The following is a 13362-nucleotide window of genomic DNA, read 5'->3' on the forward strand; positions in this document are numbered from 1 at the left end:
CTACCGCTTAAACGTACTTTACGTGACGCATCGAATGGTAGCGTCCACAGGGGGCGTTCTTATGTTCCTGGCCAAGTTGCTGTCATGGTAGTTGGGCAGTTATGTCACATGTGGGTCTTCAAATAGTGTTGAATTGCAAGTCCCATCAACCGTAACAAATGCAGCTCCTGATGAGGAATGATGGGAGTTGCGGTCCTCCTCTCTTCCCAGACAAGAGCATATTACTCGCCCTGAGGTTTTCTTCTGCTTTGGCAAGGATACGTGAGCCTTCATTGTTATACGTAGTTTCTGTGGATAATCACGTTGTTTTAGGAAAGAAAATCGCGAGAGGCCAACCGTTATAAAGCTGCCATGTACGTCTTATGGTTCTTTTAACAACAATGGCTAAAATCCTGTTGCTTAACATAATAAGTCATGCTAGAACAGAGTCATTGGATCAATGGGAGTTTGGTGAGTCATACATTGATTGGGCCTAAATTATTTTGGCATTGAATTATTTTAGCATTGTAAGTCACAGTTAATGTAGGCCCATTTGAATCAATGCACTGTATGGAGGTGTTGATTCACCAAATTCCTAATGTGAAAGTGCAGGACTTCCAGAAAGGCCATGTTTCACATGGAACTTAAACTAGTGTACATCTGATTGTTGGTGCTCACAGGCCTAACTAAAATTGATCATTTGATTCTTATTAACAAAGCTGTATTAAAATATATTTTCACTTACTGTAAGCCTTAAAAAGAATTTTTAAAAAACATTTATTTGTTAAATGTCTAATTTCTTAAATGTCTAAATTATTTTAAATTATAAAGTGTCATATACAAGTCGTGGGTTGTTAACATAAACTAGTTTCAGTTGTGTTGAAATTTTATTAAAACTGAACATTAAAGGTTTTCTGCTATTGTTCTAACCCCATTAGTTTCCCCTCTTCTTCAAGAAGTAACTGGTAGATTTCAATGAAAGATCGAAATATGGGTACATGGCATCTAGCACCTAGATTACAATGGTATGATAAATATTTGTTTTGCAGTACATCTTATGGAGAGCATGCTACTTCTTTCAACACTTATGTAAGACTAGACATTGAGGTTTTTCTCTCAATCTTAGATTACTTTTATAAAAACTCAACTGAATCCAGTTAATTTACTGAGAATTTAATCCTGTAATTGCTGCAATTTGTAGACCATATTACTGTGGAACTTAGCAGAACCAGTCAACAGCATAAGTGAGTGATCATCCTTTGTCCAGGATTATCCTTGTGACGAGTACTTCTAAAGATGATTGGGAGGCATATTTCCAAATAGACATTCATGAGTAGAATGGACTTTCAAGACCAGTGCTCTGCAGGAATGTTTGGGAAAATAAGTTACAGTATTTAAACTTTGAGATGGACAGAGGAAAGGGAGTAGTGAGTTTAGGTGGACTTGGAAGTAGTTTAGGGGGGCATGACATAGGACAGTTGAAGTGGCTGGTGTCTTTAGGAATCTAAAGTGTACTTATTAGGCAGTCTTATGCCCTGCTTGACTTTTATGTTTTAATAACAGTAATATTGCAAAGACTCTGTAAATCCAGTGCTGTGTCTTGTAGAGGGAACTTCTAATGACACAGCCCATAGATTTTGCATTAATTGGAGGACTGTGAACTTATTTTGAACAGTTTTGTAACATAACAAGTTTTTCTAGTAAAAATTATATAGCAAGAACCAGAATACAAGTAGCATGCTCAGACATGTGCAACATGTAATTGACATCACTACTCAGTTATAATAAAAGACATGCATTTGAAACTGAATGTTGCTGTGATCTAAATTCCAACAGTATTACTATAGTAACTTAGTTTAAATAAAAGGGTGACATTTATTCTAATGGAGTAATAAAGTTTCAGTCCAGCACTAAGTCAACAAGTACACTGGCTGTTAAATCTCTACTTGTAATGAAGCAAGCTACTTCATTCTGGTATTAGATCATCTTTCTCTCTCATCTCAGTAATCAAGCAGCTGTTGTTTTCGTAGATCATCTCTGTCATAGTGATATTGCTAGCTTTTGACTCCACATACAGTGGACCCTCAACTTACGGAATTAATCCGTATTAGAGCGGTGGCTGCAGGTCGAAAAGTCTGTAAGTCGAGGCTCCATTGACCTACAATGCATTGAAAACCGATTAATCCATAACCAGCCGTTTTTGTTACATTTTGTTGTTTTTTTCCCGGTCTGTAGGTCGATTCTCCGGCTGCAAGTCAAACCTAAATTTTGCGGCCAGAGAAGTCTGTAACTCGAAAAGTCTGTAAGTTGAGCCGTCTGTAAGTCGAGGGTCCACTGTATACTATGAGATGTGAACAATCACATAACTGAACAGAACAAAATACAAGTATCTTCCATCCATTAGGAATCAACTTTCATCTAATTAAACAGTATCCTAGAAGGAAACATGCTTCTTTAGTCCTCAGACAAAATCCAGTGTAATATGTTGTGTTTCTTCTGATGCTTAGTGAATCATCTGCAAAAGCCACCTTTGTATCTGATCGAGATGGTTTAATTAATAAAATCTCACCTAATATCTCACTTTAAACTGAACATCTTAGTTTGAAAAAATTTTCTGTGATGTATTTAAATATGTATAACACTTTGAATTTGATCCTTCCAATTCTTGTGCATTGCCTGAGTTTGTATTATTGATTGAGAAGATACAAATACAGTATACGGGATCATTTTGCTTCAATTAGACATTTGATGCATTTCTCTCAGTGTGTTTCTGCCAACCAAAGTGTATTTGGGTTTCCATTTACTTGTCCTGCAATGATTAACTTAAATATGTTTCACAGAATCTTTAGGCTTCTGCTTTTTGGATTAGCAATAACAAACAGCATTCACGAAAGCGTTCACTATGCCCCCCTCTCATCCAAACATCTTACAATTAACTACTCTAACGTTTGGCCAATGTTACATTGTTTTCAGGCTACAATCCAAGGTCCTATCAAATTTCCAGGGATATAAGGATGTTATTTGGGAATAAATCCGTCAGTCATCTTCCAAATAAACATGACTAGGCTGCACTTTTACATTGTGCCTTGTGTAAAACAAAAAAAGAAAAAACCCAACGTGGCCACCGCATGGAGGTACAGTACTTTAAAACCGATTAAAGCAGTCCTTTGCAGAACTACACCCCCCAGCGTCCTTTTAGGGAAGCCATCATAGTCAAACTGAAACGAGTGTAGCGTTGGCATGCTCGGAGCGGCTCAAGGGATCAGACCGCACGCCGTCGAGGCGAAGTAATGGAACTCAATAATTTCCCTAGGAAAACCGCCGGTTTGAATGACTGGTGGATCTGTTACGAAGAGACGATAAAGATGTCGAGCCCTGCTAGAGCCTTGGGTGGTTCGGGGGTGCCCAGGGGGAACTCCCATTTGACAAGAAGAGCAAAGCCGCGAGACAACGTATCCCCACTAAGCGGGCCAGCAGGAACGAAACTACAACGACCAGCATTCCCTGCTCGGCGCAGACACCATTTCTCCCGGCTGGCCACGGGCTTCTCTTCCCTGATTGGGTGCGCGCCGGGAAACGTCAGAGAACTTTTATGCAGGATCCCCGAGGCGTCTTCTTACTGGGCGAATGGCGTGCCTTCGCGTTTTGTTGCGGGGTAGGCTGGGAGGTGTAGTCCAGTGTCTAGTGGCAGTTTCCCGGGCGGAACCGGGGGAAAGGAAGTGGGGAATACGGCGTCTCCCCGAGACACGCAGCAGCCTTGTGGCGGCTCTCCTGCCAGACTGCGGGCTCTGCAAGCGGGTGGCCGCCGTTGGCTTCCCTCGGTAGCGGCGGTCTCTTGCGAGGGCGAGGAGGCAGGTCCCCTCCTCCCTCATGGAATAGCGGAGAAGGTAAGGAGAAACCGGCGGCGGGGGCGGGCGGGCGTGAGTGCGGCTTTCCCCGTCGCCCGGGCTGAAGCAGGGGGGAGGGAAGGGAGCTTGCCCTCTTTGTGGGATGCCGCTGGGCTTGGCCGCCTTTGGCCCGGCGGGCCCCTGCTGGCAGCGGCTCCCCCGCCTGCCCTCCCTCCCTCCTTCCCTCGTGTGGCCCGGGAGCCGGCGGTTAGGTTCCGGCGTGGTGGGGGCTCCTCGGGGGCGAAAGCCGGGCCGGCGCTTGCCTCGTGCCGCCGAGGAGAGGAGCACCTCCCCCCCTCACGCCACAGGGGTGGGATGGGCGCTTGGCCCTTTACTCTTGGTCCCAAACGTGGAGCGTCAACCATCTGCCGCCTCTGATTCAATTCGGGCGGTCGCTGCAGCCCCCCCCCGGGACTGTCTGTGGAGGGCATTGAAAAAAGGGTGCGCGCCTGCCTGCCTACTTGTATGGGACAAGCGTGTGACAGGCGTCCTCCATTCTAGCACCCTGAGCATGAAGATGATTAAAAAGTAGCCGATTCACGTATGCGTCTCTCCAGCACGAACCCGTTGTACTTGCCGGGCAGGTTCATGGAATGGGCATGCACTGGTCCTATGCCTTCCTGAGTTATATACAGTATGTTGCTACTAAGTAGCTGAGTCCCAGGCCTATCCACTGAAATGCTTTCTGTGTATGATGGGACAGATCCACCAGATCTGTATTGATGGAAAATTAATTCGCATAAAGGGCCAGTACACTGCTTGATGTTTTATTGAGCGAACAAACTTGTTTGTTGTTATGGCTGATTCAGACAAGTAATTGGGTGCATGTGTTTTGGGGGGGATTCAGTTGAGAAATTAATGTGTGTGTGTTAATATGAATCAAAAACTTCAATAGTGTATTAATCAAGCATACAGAAACCCAATGGAGATGCATCTAACTTCTCTGCATACTTAAAGACACTACCTAAAAATATGCCTTATTTTTTGTATTTTTTAATTAGTGATGACTTGTAGGTGTGAGAGAATTACCCTAGACATGACAGAGTTTTATAGTACAGTACCTTGAAGTTTAACTCAGTATTCTGTGTCACAAGTTTTAATGGATTACAGTCAATTTCATCAGACCGATAAAGTGCTATCTTGAATGGAGGGAGGTAACTGTAAACACTGAAGTCACAGGGAATGTAACACAGGGAATGCAGTCAGTAACAATAATATTAAAAGGAAAATACTAATCAGTTGCTGATAACAGAGGTGGATTGGGTTGGGCAGTTTGACACATTCAAAATTTTTGTCCTCATTCAAGATACAAGAGACAGAAATCAGGTTTTTTGTTTAATCAATGGTATCATTGTGGTCTCCCTTGTTTTCTGTTAATGATTCTTCCCTCAGTAATGGTTATGTATTTATTTTAAGTGGTATTTGTTTTCATTACAATTTGTTTTGTTTTATGTTTGTCTTACTCTGGATGTAAATTGCTCAGAGTAGTGTTTATCACTAATCGGTTCAGTATACAGGTGTAATAAATATATACATTAAAATACTTTTAAGTTCAGTGATTGAATATTCTGGGTGCCTGAAATGTTCTGTTGTATTTTGAATGTTGACATTTTTATTTAAGATGTGTGCATAAACTGTAGGGCCAGACTTACCATTTGGCAAAGCGAGGCAGTGGCCTTGGGAAGCATATGCTCAAGGCTGTGGAGCAGTAGCAAAGTGTTAAGGTGACACAACTAGCTGAGGATCAGTTCTCTGCAGATTTTAGCTTCTGTAACAGTATTGCCCAAATAGATATAGGGAGATAAATGGCATCTGATTTTGTGGTAGAGTGTGAGCCTTGTACCCTTTTTATGCAGCCTGTTCCATCGTGTAACTGTTTTAAGTTGGGCAGCTTTTGCTCACAAGTACAGATATTGTTGTAAGCCGCCTAGAGACCTTTGTGTAGAGTGGGTGGCATATAAGTTAAATAAATAAAACATAGCACCCAAAGCCTATATCATAGGATAGGTACAGCTCATTGATGATACATTTGAATAGTGTTAGTTGGGAACTGTAGGTGACAAGAACTGATGTTCTGTCTTTTTCTCACCTATGTTTGTTCTGTGTTAAATTGATATTAGTACCACATGGATGTACCAATCTCTGCCCCCCCCCTTCATTGAGAAATGCATGAAATCATTATGATGGAGTAGGCAACTCTGGGGGTATGAGAGCCAAAATATTAACCTCAGCATCCATCATAGACCACACCAAGCTCAGAAATATTTATTTATTTCATTTTTATAACCACCAAAAAAGTGGTGGTTTATTTTTTAAAAATTGGAAATTAAAATTGGAAATGCATGGATATTCCTTGCAGCTTTGGTTTGGGGGAGTTATAGTGCCCCACTGATTTTTTGTGCGTATTTATGTGTGTAAAAAAAAAAATATGTTCTTAGAAGTCTCCAGAACCGGAAAAACATATTTCAGAAAAAGTATGCCACCTGTGAGTAACGTAGTAATATATCGGCTAAGAACAGAATCTGTTATAACCAGACTCCCTAGTTGTGACAGTGTTGATACCTTAAATGATGATGTCTTCTAGACTTTCTGATTTGTGAACTTGGAGATTAAAATTGCAAGAGTATGCATGTGCTTTCCAGGCTTGTTTTGAGGGTCTAATAGTGTCTCCACTGATTTGTTGAATGGTGCCTCATTGAGTATTCAGGAGCAGGTGTTTCCAGAACTTGATTTTGCAGATCCCTAGGAAATTCCTTCATTGAGTTGTGTAGAACCTGGTTGTATTTCTCAGGGGGATCTGAAAGCAAGAGCCTGTGGAATGTGGTGTTAGCCTATCAGCCACCTGAATTTAGTCCTGCTCATTCATAATCACAAATGTGAATGGCTTTGTATGATAAATTTTTGCTGATTACAATGGCTTTCTTGACAGCAGAGGCATTCTGTGTAGTTCAGTATTATAGGTAACTGCAGGAGAGCATGCCAGTTTTTTTCCTTCCTGCTGACATGTGCAACTTAAGGAGTACTACCACTGTGATACTGAGTAGTATACCAGACATAATTACCACCTTCCTGTAAACCACTAGGTAGGACACCAACACAAAAATTACAAATGCATAACAACAGTTGTTTCTCTCTGTGTCTTTAAGGCCTTTGTGCTCTTCACTTTGTCAGACACTTTTTCTTCCAAGTTGATAGGTAAAAATACATACTACAGAAAACCTGGTATCCTGTAAGAATAGCAGTCTGCTGTCCTGTTATCTTTTACAGATGTGCAGAGGAGATAGGCACTTGCTTTCATGAAGTAATATGCAAAGATCTAATTCTTGCCACACAGTTGCTCAAGAGATGGGTGGCATTACTTTTTTTTTTAAATACAGCTGTCTGAACAGTTCATGGCCACACCAGTATGGACACTGGCCACATTGGCTGGGGTTTTCTAGGAGCTGTACTTGGGAAAAGCAAGTTTCTCTCTCTTGGATTTCTCCAGGAAACAAAACAGGAGTGGGACACCTGCTGTCATCTTGGTCTTGTTGGATTCCATTTCTCATCAATCTCAGCTCGCATGGCTAGTTGATAGGGATGATTGACACTGTAGTCCATCAAGGTCTGGAGGTCTCTCACTTCCATATATTCTTGAATTTAAAAGTCCTTGTTAGTTCCTGTTATTCAGAAGTAGCCCCTGAGTGCCTAAATTAGTTTTGCTTAGAAATAATAATTCAGAAGTGAACACTAAGATGTTATTTCCCATTTCCTCTCTAATGCCATAAGCAACTCTGTCTCACAACACTTTGTGTCATATTTTGGGGTTTTTGGAAGGACTGTTGTTGGAAGTTACAAGGAATTTGCTGCTTCTGCTATAGTTGCCCATACCTAAATCTGGAGTGAACCCAGTAAAATGAGTTAATACAATTCTGTTTCTGCCAAAGTTTTCTAAATAAAATATTAAAAAAACATTTCTGTTGTGGGATGTGTCTGAAGTACATAGAGGCAGAAATCTTACTTCTTAGTGTAGTAAGTTGCAACTGCAGTAGGCCTATTGAATCACTGGGAATTTGTGATTCAGGGTCCTGTTCTTGTTGCGACTCACTATACTAATAGGGTTTCAGCCAGTAGTGAGTTAGAACTAATATAGGCCCATTGAATCAATGGAACTTACATAAATGCTGACTGTACAAATTCCCATTGATTCAGTGAGTCTATTCTAATTGTGACTTATTACTGGATTATTATAGCCAACATATAACAAAGCACAAATCTCTCAAATGTAGAAATGGAACATTGTTTGAGAGTTGGCAACATAATCTATATCAAGATAACATGATAAAGACTACAAAGAGGTATATGAGATGTCAAGATGGAAAGATCCAAAAGAGTTAGATCAAATGCATGTTCGTGTTTCTGGAGTTCTGATTATATTATTCTAAAATGATTGGAAAAAAGTCTAATGGAATAATCAGTCAATCAGAAATAGTGATTAATTAGATTGAGTATCTTTGTTTGGAATATAGCAAAGCAAACGTAGACTCTGAGTATATCTTTTTGTATACTAAGCTGTAAGATTATTACAATTATTACTATCATGTTAAAATGTGGTCCTATATTGTCCCAGGTTATTAGAAAAGAAAAGCCCTCCATCCCAGTACACTTCTAATTTACAGTGTAAAGTATTTCTTCCACATGCAATATCTTTTATAGACACAAACAATACAATAATTTGCATAGGAGTTTAGTTGAACACATAAACCTCTAGATTTGATGGTGATCTGTAGTCTGGTGAGTTTTCATCCTTCCTCCTTTTGGTATTATTTGAGATTCAAAGAATCTGATCCCAGTGCATAATGAAGCAAGCAGCTGGCAGAGAATTAAAAAACCTTTGATCAGATAGTATACTTCAGATGAGCATTTAATTCATCCTGGTATAAAATGGTTATGTTCTTAAACATAAGTTGTGTCCTTCTGATACTGACCCAGAATCTCAGGCAAACAAGGAGCTGAGTAAAAATATGGCAGAGAAACACATTGAGGCTGCATAGTTCCTTTAACCAATGGAAGGTTTGCACATGAACTACTTACCCTGTGGCACAACAGGATATGTCTTTCTTTTGATCTCTTTGCTTATGTGTTGTATAGACAAACCATGAAACCCCTGTTTCCTTAACAAAAATGAATCTGGCAGTAAGCTCATCCTTTTGTTTGCTTATCAGAGGAATAAATGTATGAGGAAATTTGATAACCCTTCAGAAAATCCTGTAGCAATGGCATTCCATAGTTCTTTGTTGCTGAACATTTCTGTCTAGACTAAATTTCTGATTCCTGAAAAAGAAAGCATAACTGTGATGCTTTTAACGCCTGTTTGCACCGATTTTAATTCATCACATTGGTATTTTCCAGATATGTGGAGCTATTAATATCCACAATCCATAGCTACTTGCCCATTACCTGTTGCTGGGTACAGATGTAGGGATCCTTATCTAGCTCATGTAGAGGATGCCAGGTTGAGGAAGCCTGCACAAAATAGTCTTTAGTCTGAAGCTGCAATTACCTGCCACTTTACTTAGGAGTGAGCCGAATGGACATAGAATTTCACTGTACTGTACATGTTGGATTGTTTTTGTTGAAGAAACCTGGTCCACTAGCCTCTCTGTATAAATATTAACTGTGTGTCTTTTTAATCAGTTGTTGAAAAGATCTGCATCTTAAGGGTGCCCATCCTTTTACATGAGTACTGTATATGTGGAAAGCATATATGTTTGTTTGCTCTTCCATCACTAGCTTTTAAATATATTATGAAAACCCTTCTTTTAGTGAAAGATGATCCCTTGATATCTGCATCACTGTCTTGATTTTAAATTATTTAACTTATTGAGTGTTTCTCAGAAGGCTATTTCAGTTTTCCAGAATGAATTGATTTTTTACTGTATTCTAGCTTTTACATTTTATATGTAAGCCTTTTGGGAACACATGAATGGTGATGTATTGATCACCTTTTAATATTTTACCTTTTCATAAAAGTGACATTATAAAGCAAAAAAAGTAGTAACAGATTTACAGATTCTGATTTAACTTATGTGTTTCATATCTCTGGTTACCTAGTGTAGTCTGAATAAATGTAGCAGTCATAAAATTGAAGTTATTCATGTTGCATTTTTCATCTGATATGCAGAGCATTATATTCGAAGTCTCTATGCACTGTCGTTACCTGTTTTTCCTCTAATGAGATATTTTAGGTGTAATGTTTATGGCAGTGGCAGGGTGTTGGTGGGAGTGTAAAGCCATACTTCTAAAGTTCTTGGGAAATTTCTTTATAGTAGAAGATGGGTGAGGCGTGAACACGCTAACCTGATCTACAGCAACCACACAAGTTTCTTGGGATTGCCAATGCCCAGTTTAAAATATGTCCAACTTCCAACACTCCTTATTTTAAAATTTGAATAGTGCATCCTTGTTGTTGTTGATATCTTTTAAGGTTTTGAGGTTCTTTCCAGACTTATAGTATACAGTGCATTTATAATGAACATATCGGCACCTGAGTATAATTTTTAAACCTAAATACACAGGAATTTTAAAGATCTATATCCACGCCAAAGCCCTGGACCTGATAATATAGAACCTTTGCATCATAGATACCTGCTTTTTCATGTCTAGTTCTTCTGTGTTGATTGCTTGTAATGGGACTTACCATGCCAACACAACCAAGAGACAAGCTAGACAGTTTTATAACATGATTTTCTGGATCTTCTCATTCATAAGCACAAGGATCTAATGGTATATACAAATTAAATAGTCTTAATTCAGTTTAGATCTACTAAAAAAAAAAGAATAGTTCAGAACTGCAGAAACTTAAAAGCCTGGGACTTGCATATAACTAGCTCATGGGCCAATCCCAAACTGCAGAAGGAAACTCTTTGTGAACTTGGGCTGCTAGAGGGTCTGTTGCCTTAAGATAAGCTGGAGTTAAGCAGGTCCACGAACTATTGATCTACAACAACTACACAAGCTGTTTATTTATTTTTTATTCATTCTTTCATTCATTCATTCTTTCCTTTCGAATACATATATCTGGCCATATGTTATTAGATCTCAGGGCAGGCACAACAAGAAATTAATATTTGCCAACAATCTTTTAATCCAGCAAAATGTACTTTTAAACATTTACCAGCTGTTGGGAAAAGTGAGCACCTGAAATTCACATGACATGGAACTTCTCAGTAACAGTATGACAGAATTTAAATACAATCCTAGAAATATTCTTTCTTCTAAACTGTTATGTATGATATTACAATTGCCAGACAGATCATGAACTTGAATGCTGACATGGTCACTAAAGGACATCCATGGAAAAAGTAGTGTACTTTTGGATTTAATTATAGAATTCAGGACTGATCTACCTCTTCACTTCAGGGAAAAGTCATGCACCACTGCAGATTGAAGCTGGACACTTAAGAGACTTCTGTACAACCTAACTTGAGAAAGCCTTGATAACCTGTACGACAGGCATTCACAACAGAAACAGCAGTAGCTGTGTCCTATTTACCCTAGACAGAGGAGGCAGCCTTATATTTTATCAGACTGTTTGACCATCTAGCCAGATATTGTCTGCTATAGCTTTCCTTCTACCTAGTGCCTTATACATGCATTGGACTATGAATTCCATCATCTTCAACCAAGGTTGGTTATCACAACAGAGGTTGTAGACCAAAACGTCTGGAGGGCACCAGTTTGGAGGAAGGCTAGCTTGCTGTGACTGACATAATCTATGCAGGCTCTTAAGCAGATATCTCTTGTACTGTATATATTAAATTTTCATTACTCTTTCTACCCTGTTCTCTTGCTGCTTCTACTAAATCTTTAAGGGTCTCCTATTTTCTCCTGTTTTCTTTCCCATCACTGAATCACCCTTCTTGCCTTGTAGCTTTCATCTTTCCCTGTCAGAACATATTGTGTGTCAAGCCTTAATTTTGCTGTACCAGTTTATTAATTAAAAGTTGTATGTGTGATATTTCAACAGTCCTTGCTATTTTAAATTTTATTTTCACTGCAGATGTGTGTAGCTTCTATTGTGGGTGAATGGGATAATCCTGTTAAAAATAAGGAAGCTGGAGCGTAGCAGCAGAAATGGATGAGCAGGCTCTTCTAGGATTAAATCCAAATGCTGATTTAGACTTCAGACAACGGGTAAGTTTATACTTTTCTCATAGTCTTTCTGTCTGTATGTTCATTACTGGACCTTTGCATGACTTCAGTTTCAGCACAAGACTAAACAATTCACACCTGAAGGCAAATAAGGATTAGTAAAAAATAGATGAAGTATATTGAGGCCTTTTCTGTAGAGTTTTTACTGCTGTTCCCTAATCCTTTGAGCTTTCTGTCACCACCTCAATATTGTGTCGGTATAGCCTCTTTTTTTATATACTTCTGCAAGCTATAATTCTAATTTTTCAGAACATTGTTTTTCCACACCATTAATTTAACCTGGCTCCTATTTTTCTCTCTTCTTTTTTGGTAACCTGCGTCTTCCTCTTAGTTTTTGGTGTTACTTTATATCATAAATGCCAGTGAATTTTTTTTTATTTCTCTGTCCCATTCTTTCAGCAATGTTACTTCTAGGCCAGCTTTCCTGGGCTTTTGCTTCCTCCACTTTTTAAATTCTTAGTTCCTGTCTCTCCATCCTGCTGTATTTTTCTTTATTTTACAACTCTGTTTTCATAATATTAAAAAAATCTCCAAAACATTTTCCAGTTAGGTGTATATCTGCCTGCCTACTTTGTTGTTCTTGGCACACTCCAAGTGCACAATTGCTTTTTATGGTTTTTTTTAAAAAGACTAATGCTGCCTTCTTTTTTAAATTATTTCAGGCATTGGCCTATTTTGAGCAACTGAAAATATCTTCAGATGCTTGGCAGGTGTGTGCTGAAGCTTTAGCCCAAAGAATCTACAGGTAGAAAATTTTAAAATACTTGCTTTCTTTAAACTAAATCTGAAAATATCCTTCAGTGTTGACATCTTGGCCCATACAAAATTGTCATGTCAATGTTGCTGTTTAAAAGGCTGTGGTCCTAAACCATATGCATACATTAGTGTTGAAATGCAACATATCTTATATAGTAGAAATGGGATATTCATATTCATATCCTTGGGGATACAAATATGAATATTGGTATCACAGGTGCCTGGGGAAACTGGACCCTCGCCTCAGAACTGGCCGGTCCACTTTCCATTCGCGGCTGTTGACATTCTTGTTGTGCCAGTCGTCGAAGTAGCCTGGCTGGTACTTCCATGCCTCCTCGCACAGCTGACCACTCCAGCAAAGAGGCAGGATTATGAGTCTCCCCACTCAGCTGATGAGTGGTCAGCTGTGCGGGGAGGTGGGGAGGCACCGGCTGGGCTACTTCCACGAGTGGTGTGACGCAAACAATGACAGTTGTGCTTGGCGAGCAGTAAGTGGACCAGCCAGTTCTAGAGGGAGTGTCTGGCTTCCCCAGGCACCTCAGGGATA

At 39.6% G+C, this 13362-nt stretch overlaps 1 protein-coding gene and 1 long non-coding RNA gene across 2 annotated transcripts in view; both read left to right on the forward strand.

Annotated features, from left to right (window-relative positions):
• The first annotated feature begins 92 nt into the window (after positions 1-92).
• Positions 93-2559, forward strand: LOC144583329 (uncharacterized). The gene is made up of 2 exons (XR_013537068.1): positions 93-353; positions 2215-2559. It is a non-coding gene; the product is annotated as an uncharacterized LOC144583329 (long non-coding RNA).
• Positions 2560-3725: 1166 nt separating this feature from the next.
• Positions 3726-13362, forward strand: part of XPOT (exportin for tRNA) — a 36162-nt gene continuing 26525 nt past the window's right edge. Inside the window, exons 1-3 of the mRNA XM_073000423.2 lie at positions 3726-3866; positions 11908-12041; positions 12722-12804. Coding sequence (XP_072856524.2) covers positions 11982-12041; positions 12722-12804 — 143 coding nt within the window. The 5' untranslated portion in view covers positions 3726-3866; positions 11908-11981. The remainder of the gene's footprint in view (positions 3867-11907; positions 12042-12721; positions 12805-13362) is intronic.

This window comes from Pogona vitticeps, chromosome 5, assembly GCF_051106095.1.
Source record: "Pogona vitticeps strain Pit_001003342236 chromosome 5, PviZW2.1, whole genome shotgun sequence".
NCBI classification, from domain to species: domain Eukaryota; kingdom Metazoa; phylum Chordata; class Lepidosauria; order Squamata; family Agamidae; genus Pogona; species Pogona vitticeps.